At 33.9% G+C, this 12,322-nt stretch overlaps 2 protein-coding genes across 4 annotated transcripts in view; one reads left to right on the forward strand and one right to left on the reverse strand.

Annotated features, from left to right (window-relative positions):
* Positions 1-7,341: 7,341 nt before the first annotated feature.
* On the forward strand, positions 7,342-9,249 carry LOC104822047 (expansin-A10). 2 transcript variants are annotated; one of them, XM_010553132.1, is made up of 4 exons: positions 7,342-7,440; positions 7,551-7,702; positions 7,878-8,190; positions 8,389-9,249. In XM_010553132.1, the coding sequence occupies exons 2-4, from the start codon at positions 7,570-7,572 to the stop codon at positions 8,693-8,695; spliced, it is 753 nt and encodes a 250-aa protein (XP_010551434.1). In that variant the 5' UTR covers positions 7,342-7,440; positions 7,551-7,569; the 3' UTR covers positions 8,696-9,249. The 2 variants fall into 2 exon arrangements, with proteins under 2 accessions (XP_010551434.1, XP_010551433.1); XM_010553131.1 differs by lacking the exon at positions 7,342-7,440 and having other exon boundaries at positions 7,543-7,702.
* A 675-nt stretch (positions 9,250-9,924) lies between these two features.
* The window catches only part of LOC104822049 (agamous-like MADS-box protein AGL30), a 3,702-nt gene continuing 1,304 nt past the window's right edge, over positions 9,925-12,322 (reverse strand). For both annotated transcript variants that reach the window (XM_010553133.2, XM_010553134.1), the window contains 10 exons: positions 12,235-12,291; positions 12,100-12,118; positions 11,928-11,992; positions 11,803-11,818; positions 11,614-11,675; positions 11,426-11,522; positions 11,255-11,308; positions 11,009-11,136; positions 10,519-10,900; positions 9,925-10,410 (listed from right to left, as the gene is read on the reverse strand). In XM_010553133.2, coding sequence (XP_010551435.1) covers positions 10,399-10,410; positions 10,519-10,900; positions 11,009-11,136; positions 11,255-11,308; positions 11,426-11,522; positions 11,614-11,675; positions 11,803-11,818; positions 11,928-11,992; positions 12,100-12,118; positions 12,235-12,291 — 892 coding nt within the window. In that variant the 3' untranslated portion in view covers positions 9,925-10,398. The remainder of the gene's footprint in view (positions 10,411-10,518; positions 10,901-11,008; positions 11,137-11,254; positions 11,309-11,425; positions 11,523-11,613; positions 11,676-11,802; positions 11,819-11,927; positions 11,993-12,099; positions 12,119-12,234; positions 12,292-12,322) is intronic.

Below are 12,322 nucleotides of genomic sequence, written 5' to 3' on the forward strand. Positions count from 1 at the left end.
CCCCTTAAAAAAGCGAAATTAAAATTTTTTTTTATCCGCATTTAAAAAGCGAAATTATTAAAAAGACATCCAGATGAAAAACAAAATAAAAATACATCTATACGTACATTTGTTCACTTGCTCATTTATATACATATTTATGATATATTTGAAGTCGCTATTTATCTTAATCTACCACACTACATTTTAATTGGTTGTCTCTTTAATATCTCATTTTATACAAGATGGTTAATTCAAATATCTACAAAACATTAAACTCTTAAAATAATCATTACACAAATATATACTTTTGTTTCTGAATTACATACAAATATCCAGTTATAGTTCAATTCAATTGCGAACTCTATTGGCTCGTGGGAATGGGCTTTAAAATATCTTGAAATGATTAGAATCGAGTATTAAATATAACACTTTCACGTGAAAATAAAAATATCTAAGGTTTTCATTCACAACGAATCATATTTTTTTTTTAGCTTTGAAGTTTCGAGAAAATATTAATTAGTTGTCAGCTACGTATTTATTAATGATTTCGTCGATATATAAATCTATTTTTATATCCAAATCTATTTTTGTTGTTCGGCCGCCAATTAAATTTTGAGTGAATAGAAAAGCGTAATTGCACGTGAGTATTTCTACGTATATGTGAAGCACGTAAATACGTACGTAGAGATTACGTTTTGATTCGACCAAAGTGGTGATGATGTATGGAAGCATCACCATATGGTCATATATAGAAACTTATTATATGTGTTTTATATAAACGGAAAATATATTTGGATAATAATGGGCGCATTTTCGCATTAAATACAATAATTGGGCAAAGTGCAATGTGATGTCAAGCTGGCTACGATTATAATGCAAGTTGTGTTTATTTTCCTTTCCTTTTTATTTTTCCTTTTTCACTAGATATAATTGTATTAGAAATATAATATTTAACAAAAAAAATATTAAAAATATAATATATAGATATAACTTTAACTCTCCGTAATTTTTAATAAATTAAAAAAATATATATTTGTCAAACAAAGCATGTTATCTGTTTCCAACTTGATACTGAAATCTTTGCATTCCAGATTTTGTAAGGTGCGAAAATATTTTGGGTAAACCGGTATCGGGTTAAATCCGGTTCTTGGGGCTGCATCTAACCAGTAAACCGGTATGAAAAATGGGCCCTGCGTACATCTGGGTCAACCCGGTTTTACTGCCAGTAAATATATATGTATATGTTTGGCCAAACCATTAATGTATGAAAATTTATATTCTTAATATTGGATATTATTTTCAAATAAATTGTATTTAAGATATGTGTGAATACCATAAAATTAAAAATCCACGTATCTCCCAATATTTGGTCTGTCGACTTGGTTAGTTGATAATTTGGTTAGCTACCTAAACCGGTTAATTAAAGGGTCAAACAGACAATGAAATTAATATTGTTTTCCAAAACGACCCCGCATGTTACGGCCATTTTAAGACCCACCAAAGCACGTGGATCTCGATTTCAAGACTTGCTTGTATATATTTCCATTTTCACGACTTTATTTCCCCACATTATCCTTAATTATTCCCATACATACATACATACATACATACATACATACATACATACATACATACATACATACATACATACATACATACATACATACATACATACATACATACATACATACATACATACATACATACATACATACATACATACATACATACATACATACATACATACATACATACATACATACATACATACATACATACATACATACATACATACATACATACATACATACATACATACATACATACATACATACATACATACATACATACATACATACATACATACATACATACATACATACATACATACATACATACATACATACATACATACATACATACATACATACATACATACATACATACATACATACATACATACATACATACATACATCTCAAAAAATCATGTCTGACCATTACATTGATTCATCGTAGGGCGGCCATAAGTGTTTTTACTGTGAATGTTTACCAAAATCAATAAATCGACTGCGATAGCAATTAATTAATTACACCCTATATCATATTTTTCATATAGACGCATTTTCATAAGATACATTAATTAGTATACGCACTAATAATCATGTACAAAACCGACGAGTTGACCGTGTGTATATATGCATGAATATGCTTTCTAATAACAAGATTTATGGATTAATGCATCCGCTTACTTTTGTAATAAAATTATAAAACTATCGATAATAATTCGCGTATCGTTGAAAATTATATATTTATATTAAGTTTGTGATGCGCAGTTATAATTTGTGTGAGAGACAGGAGGAGGACCATCACCTACCATACCTAAAGCTTTGTTTTTTTTCTTCCTTTTAAAACAAAATAATGTATGGTTATATCGATGTTTAGAATATTAATTATAAAAATTATTTTCCTTAAAAAGGACTCATTTCTTTATTATAATGAGAACGAGACATTTAGGAACGATCCAAATGGAGAGATTTTGTATCAAATATGTAATACCATAATTAATAAGAGCCGTAACCAAATGTATGACCGACCATATGATTGTGACTTTGGTCTAAATATTATACATATCACATGGGAATTCCATCTAAACGATATTTATCTCCAATCCCACGTCATCCATGTTGAAAAATACGTTTGTTTTCCTAACTAAAATATACGATTTAGGTAAACCTTGGACTTTAAATTGCATGCATATTCTTTTTTTATATATATAAAATGCATGCATATTCTCTTAATTCCAAAATAATATTTTGTTTTTTTGTTAAAATGGATATTTTTTTATATTATTAGGTCGTTTCCACCTAAAATGTGAATGATACCCACCTTGGATATAATCCGAAACTTAATTATATCCGATGAGAATCAGAATCGTTCTTTTCTTTTCCCTATATAATGTTATTGGTAATTAGTTTCTCGAGTTAATCCCTTGTAATAATATATATTAATTATTTGTTTGTTTGTTTGAGAAAAGAAAAAATCTATAAAAAAAATACCTGAATTTTTCAATTTTTATAAAATAAGACCTAAACTTTGTTTTTTATCAAATAAAACTCCAACAATAGATTTAAAAATGATAAAATTATAAAGTTAGGGTTTATTTTTTATTGAAAAATAAAATCGAAGTTTTATTTGATAAAAATAAAGTTAAGATTTTATTTTATAAAAAAATGTAATTTTAAATTGAGGTTTTATTTGATAAAAATAAAGTTAAGATTTTATTTTATAAAAAAATTGTAATTTTTCTTTCGAGAAAATAAAATGTCATACATGACACAAGTTTGATGTAACATATTCGGGTTACGTTTATAAATTCACTTTAACCGTAATGTGATGTGACATATCATATGATGATGATGAAATTGCTATAAAAAAGTTTGTAATGTCAGTGGATTAAAGAAGACAACCAGAAAAAAAAAAGTATAAGCCGCTTGTAGAAAAATGATTCAGCGCACACAACTTTTTCACGTGCCGACAAAAACAAAGTTACTGGACAGTCGTAATTTGTATCGTTTTCCATTAATTTTTTTTATTCCATTAATTTTATAATTATAATAAACTGGTCGTTTTTTCTTTTAGTTATAAAATCGTAAAAATTCGTAATCAGGACACGTACCGCGTTTTTGTTTCGCTTTATATATTTTTATTTACTAAAAAGTTATTCGAGATTATGATATAAACACGCCAATAATTATATGAACCGTTGGTTGGTCTAAGCCTTTTAGTTTTATGATTATATATTTATATAATCCAAATATATGTAATGTTTTTGGGGGATGGACGGTCCACGTTACATCTTGGATAAATAGCCTCGAGATTGTCTCGATGACAAGTGGTGGGGTCTTCGGACCGAGTTGGTTAAATAGTCGTTAATATCGGCTACTAGCATTGCAGACTTTACGATTTTGCCCTCATTTCTCTTCTCTTCTCTTTTTTTTTTCCTTTTTCTTTTTGTTAATTAATCGAATTAGTTAAAACGAATAAAGCCTAAAATCACGCTGAAGACAAACATGTTTACGCAGAAAGTGGCTGTCGTATTTGCATAAGATAGGAATATATCTGTATATATATATATATATATTACATGATAGATATATGTATGTCTCTCTCTAACTACCGTGCATGATCATATTCTGTGTTCTGTATCCCAAAATTTTGTTCTCATTCGAATTATCTTTAATAAAATGTTAATTACTTATTAGCCAAGTTTATATTTAAAAAGTGAGATTTAAGTCAAAGCATATGTTTATGCGCATGTATTAGTGTATGGGTTTTATGATATGAAGCACGCTGCACGCACAATAGCATATATATATATATATATATATATATTGGTATACACCGAAAAATCCAAATATTCTCCCATTAAAAAAACATTCAAAAAATTAAAAAAAAAACAAATGTGAAAAGTTTTACAAAATTGAAAATCTAATACTAAATTTTAGAAGGATAAAGTACTTATTCTTCGAGTGGTTCTTGTCATCTTGGTGGTTCATTTTCTTGTCTTTACCAACTTTCTTCGTTTTTATCGTTTCATTCTATGATGCGCATGTATACATAACCAATGCGGTGTATGTAATTTCTGTACCAAAAATTATACAAAAGTTATAGTTATATATATATATATATATATATATATCCTTTGATGAATTATTAATGTGTACGTTGGCTATCATCAACTGGGTGTTTACGTGTTGTATGAAGATTAAGAGCACGTACTTCGCGCGTGAGTACTCACCCTCTCCATCATTCAAAAGCTTTTTCATTGATATGTCATACAACTCTCACAGATCCATGTGAATACATATGCATATATACGTATACAGACAGACAGATTTGGTTTTTCTTTCAAAGGTATATATATACACACACATATACAGAGATATGGTGGATATTTTATTAAAAAATTAAACGGATAGACCTTAAGACTTTCAGACACGGAAAAAAAAACCCTAGAAAAAATGCCTTCCTCCCAACAAAAAAGGCCAAACATACTTGAAATATATAAATATACACTGATGGTGATAAAATTTAAAGTGGCAAAACAAAATTTACAAAAAAAAGGGAAAAAACAACGGTTTTATCACTAAAAAAAATAGTAATAATAAGAACCCTAGAAATCGTTTTCAATTTAAACGTGAAATTATATGGTATCTTTTTTTTTTTTTTGGTAGTAGTAGTTATTTGTTCTTTGTCTGCGCTCACACGGCCTTTAATTCCCTTTGGCATTAGCACCACTGTTTTTACTCTTAAAGAATCCTATGACATTTTATCGACCGTACGTACGTGTTTAAATTGGTTGTGAGTTATCATAGGATTCTCCGATTCGATCGGGTGAAAGGTTTTTGTTATTTATGGAAGTGAAAACGTTGCAGATTCAAGTTTTTTAGGTAATTTAATTATTGGGTTTTAATAAAAATATATATATTTGTATTTTTTTTTCAATCTCATTGTATCGAGCATTGTATTGGGATATTAATTATTAAACCTCACAAATTTTCAAACTCGGATAAGCTATAGTTTGAAAATGCATTGAATTAGCTTTTGTTTATTTTGTCCAACATCATGAGTACCTACAAAAACAAAATATATAGTTGACAACTTGACAATATATATATATATATATCGGGTGATATCCTCTCGTTATTAAAATATTCACATGCATCATCAAAACTTATAAATTAATTTAGATTTTTGGTTCAAAATATCTTGTCAGAAAAAAAAAATCTCAAAAGATATATCTTCGCACCAATCCGAACCATATTGATGACTACCTAACGTGTGAAACTGCATGTGCATTGAGTCTTGATCCAAAAAAAGAAGAGTGTATCAATGATTATTTGTTGGTTCCCTAATGATTAATTTGTAGATAAATCGTGAAAATAATCGAATTTTAAAATGATCGAGTTCGATGGTTACACGTTGGTTCAAATGTGTATTTCAAGTTTCAACCGCGCGCATGCGGGCATATAGTTATGGGTTTCTCATTTATCTAACTATTCATTTATTAATTTATATAAATTTGTTGGTCACCCTTGATAAATATTCTACTAGAAATGACGCAAGAAGAATTGGAATTTTTATTTAAATCAACTGAATAGAAAGATCAGACCGACGGTCCATATTATATGATGTAATATGTGGACCCATGTTTCGAGCTGAGATTACGGGAACCAGCCGTAGATTTCTCTCGCGTTCGGTTCTTGACCGCATTAAATTCAATACATTTTAACATTTATTTTTTTAATTACGTAAGGAAAATGCGAGTAACAAAAAAATAATATATATATATATATATATATATATATATATATACCAAACCCTAATAAATACCATGCAACACACACTGCATCTCACTTAATTTTAATCTTTTGCTTATGTACCAAAGTTAAATTGCTTTCTATTATTACTATTATTATTATTGGACGGCAGTTGGTTTATTTAAAACCAGAAACCGATCTAAAAAACGTGAAAATCTTTAATTTCTAGAGATACTTTCGGTGGTTTGATTTGAATTTATTGCATAGACTTTGCTAATTATATGGGTATTGTTATTTGGAATTCAAGTACAATGAAAAAACATTTATATATATATATATATATATATTGGGAGATGGTTACACACACAACATAAAATTTATTGAACTACAAGACCGATGAGACAAAGCTATACGTTTCATGATACATCAAAATCTCAAGGAAACCGTAGTGACCCACTTGGATTTCAATTTTGAATTTTCTTTGTCTATTCGCTCTCTTTTTTTTTTCATTTTTCCTTTTTCCACCGTTTTTTATTATTATTGATTGTAATTCCAACTTATGTTCATATAAACACACATAAAATTAATAACACAAAACAGAAGAGCATAACCCAAGGAAATGACATAATCGTATATAGAACAAAACATTAAAATTCATAAATTAGATTTTATTTTGTTCAAGTGGAGATTGGTGTTTTGTGATGTGTTCGAAAGGAGAGTGAAGAAGAAACCACACGGTTTGTAGGACAGAAGAAGACTGTCTTGTAGCTCCCATGTGCCCTGTCTGTTTGCTTTTTTCCATTTGCAAAATATTATTAATGCCCTCAGCGGTTTTTTGGTCCCAACAAAATAAAAATATATATGTATATATATATATATATATAAATAATTAACAATATACTAACATTAGAGCTAATAAAAAAAAAAGATGATTTAATTTTTAAATATGTTGCCTTTTGTTTCGGGAAGCTTAGTAGAGGAGCGAGTTAGTTGGGGTGGTGGCAAAAACGTAAATAACTCCAACTTCCTCACCAAAACTTTCTATAAATTCAAGTCCTCGTTCCCTCCTCGTTTCCCATCCCACCAAAGCTTCTTCCTTTATTCACTCTCAAAGGAAATAAGAAAATTTTCCCCAAGTAACCATTTTTCTCTCTCCATCTCCACCATTTTCCAATTCAAGCTACCAACTTCCTTCTTTTCCAATTTCTGCATAAGCAAAGTGATTAACTTTATTACCAATGTGCAGGTGCAAGAGGAAAAAAAACATGGGTTTTGTCGGGTTATTGGTCTTGGGTCTGGTCGGAGTAATATCCTCCGGCGTCAATGGCTACGGCGGCGGCGGTTGGACCAACGCTCACGCCACCTTCTACGGCGGCGGCGATGCTTCCGGCACAATGGGTATGCCTTTTCTTCTCCACCCACGAAATAAAGTTTCCACCTTTAATCTCCCTTTTCTCAATAACATTCCTTTAAAATCCAAATGGGCATAGAATGCAAACTCTGAAACGAGCAATCTATACGCCAAAAATGGTCCATATCCTTATCCTTACGAGATCTATGAATTTTCATACAGGAGGGGCTTGTGGGTACGGGAATCTATACAGCCAAGGCTATGGGACGAACACGGCGGCATTGAGCACAGCTCTGTTCAACAATGGCCTGAGCTGTGGGGCTTGTTTCGAGATAAGGTGCGTCAGCGATCCGAAGTGGTGTCTCCCTGGCTCGATCGTGGTCACAGCCACTAACTTCTGCCCTCCCAACAACGGTTTACCGAACAACGCCGGTGGATGGTGCAATCCTCCCCAGCAGCACTTCGACTTGTCTCAGCCTGTCTTTCAGCGCATTGCTCAGTACAGAGCTGGAATTGTCCCTGTTTCTTACCGAAGGTACATGTCCTGTTCTTCGCTATCTCTGTTTTTTTTATCTGAGACAGAGTAGATGATATTGCCTCTAACCCATGAAACGAGAGGTTGAAGCTTGAATCTTTCAGCTAAAAACCGCAAAAGATTCGTGGGATTTCTTCAAGTTTGTTCGATCGATCAACACGAGCCTTATTCCGGATTTTTTGTTCTGTGTGGTTTCAGAATTCCGTGCAGGAGGAGGGGAGGGATAAGGTTCACGATAAACGGGCACTCGTACTTCAACCTGGTGCTGATCACAAACGTCGGCGGCGCCGGAGACGTTCACTCGGCGGCGATAAAGGGATCTCGGACAGGATGGCAAGCCATGTCGAGGAACTGGGGACAGAACTGGCAGAGCAACTCTTACCTCAACGGACAGGCCCTCTCCTTCAAGGTCACCACCAGTGACGGCCGTACAGTCGTCTCCTACAACGTCGCTCCCTCCGGCTGGTCCTTCGGCCAGACCTTCGCCGGTTCCCAGTTCCGCTGAGCGACGGAAGGGCATTTTCGTAATCTCACTATCTCACCTATCCCGTAGTAGAATGGTTTGTAGTAATTAGCAGCAGTAGCAGAGTAACGAGGAGAGGGGTAGATTGGTAATTTCCGCCCCTCGTGCAGACCGGGCCGCCGCCGACGATGAGTCGCGTCATCTTTTGGGCCTCTTTATTTTACGGAAGGCCTCGATGACGTCATATCTTTGGACCGTCCCTTTTTTATTATACATTTTTTTTATATGAGGCGTGGGATTTAAAAAAAAAAAGTAGAAAAGGAGCACATGTAGGGTCGGTGGTAATATTACTGATGCAGAGGTGGATTTATTACCACCCGCTAGTAGTAAAAGTAGTATGATTTTTATTCACTGGATTTTAATTGTTAAATTCCCCATTTTACCCTTAGGGTGTGAAAGCAAGGGGGAGTTTTCAAGCGGTTTGAGTTTGGTAATTGTCAAAATTGTATTTTGTATCATTGTGTGGTTGTATGAGAGATTAAAAAAAACCTCTCTTATGTTGGCTTCTCCTAATAATGAAATTTTAAATTTTATCATATGCTTTGTTTCCTTGAAATATACAATCATGTGACCGATTGATAAGTTTCTTCTATCTACTGCTTGTTTAACCAGATTTTGCAATAAAAGGAGGATTTTTATTGAATTCCTACACGTTACGTAGTTAAATTTTATCTTTAAAAAATATTCTTATAAATATTTACTTTAAAAATGCAACATATATCACCTGATTATGCCTTCTAACGATCGTTTATCATAGAAGTTCTTTTTTTTATAATCTAGAAATTCACTGCATATTTGATCTAATTATATCTTCTAAAAGATCGAAAAACCCCGGATAAATATTTCTTTCTACAACTGGTTTAAAAACAGGATGAAAGCATGGTTGATATTTATTTTTTTTAAAAAATGAAAAGAAACGGCTCAAAAGCGTATATTTGATATGAGAAAAAAAAAAAGCATAGGAAAAGGCGAGGGTCACTGTATCAGCAGAGCCATGTGGCAGCCGACATTTTCAGCTGGGTCCCACTTCAGAACGTGCTCCTTACGTCAGTCACGTGAAATTGTCTGGCCCCTACAATTTAACGTCCTTTCATGACAATGGGCCTGTGAATGGCCCATTAACAGAAATACCCATGAGTTCATATCCATGGCCCATTTAACAGCCCAACTCGGCCCGTAAGCCCCACCGTGGGGAAAAGCAAAAAAGAAAAGAAACGAACTGAAATTATTGGGTTAAAGGAAATGTAATAAGGTATTTATTTACATAATGCTAAGGGATTAGAAGCCCCTCTCTTTCTCTCTCTAGTTATTATGCTTTGTAACGTAAATATGGAAGACACTAAAAAGAAAAAGAAAAAGAAAAAAAAAAGAAACGGAAACGTATATGAGAAAAATTATTACGGTGTGACGATTTGAACAAGTGAGGTAAAAAAAAATAAAAATAACCCGCTCTGGTGAAAATATATGACGTGACTACGCTTCTGGATATGCCGTGTATCTTACGTAACTTTCCTTTGTGTGTATATATGTATTAGATATATATAGATATTATCTGCTCTTATGGCTTCCGGGTTTGGCAAATGAGGAAAGAACCCACGTTCGACAATGGAGCTTGGCTCGTGTTCTGCCCCTCCTCACAGATGGGCAAAGGTTTCAAGAAACGCCATGGATTCCGGCAATGATTCTCAGTTCGGTTGCTGCAAAAAAAAACATAGAAGGTTGTCGGAAAGATTCATTCAGGACAAAAACGAGATACGGGGCAGTGGCAAGAACTGAGAGAGGAGATGAAGAAAGAGAGATGGTACCCGTGAGAAGAGAGGATCATCATAACCAGAAACAGAACAAGGTATAACAGATGCGGAGGAAGCCCAGTTTCCGGAATCCATGTTGAATTGCGGTCTTGAAGCTTCCAGGATCTGGCTAACGTAATAATCGGCAGGGCTTCCGAGCAGATTCCACTCGGCTAGTTGCTGCAGCTTTGGATCGTTCAAGAAACTGAGGTTGTAGGCCATTGAAGGGTATTGGTTGTTGCTGTTCATCATCAGATTATTCGGGTCGGTGCAACTTCCGGTGAATTCACTCCCTACGCAGTTTTCTATACCCGAATTCGATAAATCTGGACTTTTACTTGTTCCGAACAGTCCTGAGTAGTTTCCCAGCGATGAACTGGCGGAACATGCCATTTCCCTTTTGACAATAACCAGGAAGGAATGATTAGAAAGGATAAGTAGAGAGATTGATTATCAATTCAATGAGAAAAAAAAAAAGAGAAAGCCATTTTCGCCGGGATGGTACCTGTGATGAAGCAAACTGGGATCTTCTTGTAGAGAAATGTTCATACTTCCGTCATTATGTACCCACGAGAGTGGCTGAAACTGCTGCTCGGAGTCCATCCCGAATGATAAAGGCATCTCACTCTGTATCTGTTTTACAAATCAGACATGTCGGTACTGCATATATATATATATGTGTGTGTACACAAATCTTACTCCAAGAATCAGATAAAGGCCAAAGCTTTTAATGTCCATACTGATCCTCTACCTCATTTTTGCCATCCAAGTGTATAAGTTGCTGCTGCTGCTGCTGCATGTTCTCCTGCAATTGAAGATCACATACTTAGAAAGATTCCGGTGAAATATGGAAGAGAGAGAGAGAGAGAGAGAGAGAGAGCAAAAATAGATCAGATGAGTGAGGCAGTGATGATGGTGAGACCTTATGGGCACGAACTTGATCAAGACTCTGCCTTAGAGCATTTTCCATTTGACCCAGATCATCGATACTATCAATCTTCTCTGGTTCAGTCCAATAGCTAAATCAGGAAACATCAAAACTCAGAATAAGCTATGTAACATAATTGTCACAACATTGAAATGATTGTGTTTCGGAAGATTGATGTATACCTTAGTCTCGTATGTACTTCTGATAGTTGCATCTGCAGCATCTTGGCTCTGTTAGTTACCTCCTGAGGTTACCGGGTTTTGAAAGTTCATCGAGTTAGCAGATATTTCCATCACGATTAATCTTTAACCGAGGTCTCGGATTGAGACAAAACATTGTCAAGTACAGCCGGTTAGGACGGTGTTACATACCTCATAGGTTGATTTACTGAAACAACACAAGAGAGAAATGATTTGAATCAGATATAATCACCACTTGACACACAATAACAATTCAATCAGCTCTGAGATATTTTATAATATCTGCGAAAACGCACCTTCTCCCGAAAAACTCCGAGATATTAACATCATGATCGAGCTTCATGAATGTTTTCTTCAAGGCCTGGAATTTTTTACAGAGCAAAAAGACATTGAAGATATATAGCCAAGCTGAACAAAAACCAGAATTGACTGAAGAAAATAGAGACAGGAAACAGCAAAGGGACTTACCTCAAGGCTCTCTAACTTCCTGTACCAAGATACAAAGAAACAAAGAGTTGGATATAACTTGCCAAACAAGAAACGAAAAGATCTCAGAATCTAACGTTCAGTGACATAAGAACAAGATTTTCCGACAAGATATACCTCTTTGCCCTTTCCTGAGGAGTGAGTTGAGCCAACTTCGTGATGACCTCTTCGAGGCTAAACATAGAAACATCCAAAAAAAAGGGGG

Source organism: Tarenaya hassleriana, unplaced genomic scaffold (assembly GCF_000463585.1).
Source record: "Tarenaya hassleriana unplaced genomic scaffold, ASM46358v1 Cleome35, whole genome shotgun sequence".
Lineage (NCBI taxonomy): Eukaryota > Viridiplantae > Streptophyta > Magnoliopsida > Brassicales > Cleomaceae > Tarenaya > Tarenaya hassleriana.

Bases quoted from the DNA above. Each gene is read 5' to 3' on its own strand.
- LOC104822047 (XM_010553131.1), top strand. From the start codon at position 7,543: ATGTGCAGGTGCAAGAGGAAAAAAAACATGGGTTTTGTCGGGTTATTG. The intron at 7,703-7,877 runs GTATGCCTTTTC...ATTTTCATACAG, and splicing joins CGATGCTTCCGGCACAATGG to GAGGGGCTTGTGGGTACGGG. The intron at 8,191-8,388 runs GTACATGTCCTG...GTGTGGTTTCAG, and splicing joins GTCCCTGTTTCTTACCGAAG to AATTCCGTGCAGGAGGAGGG.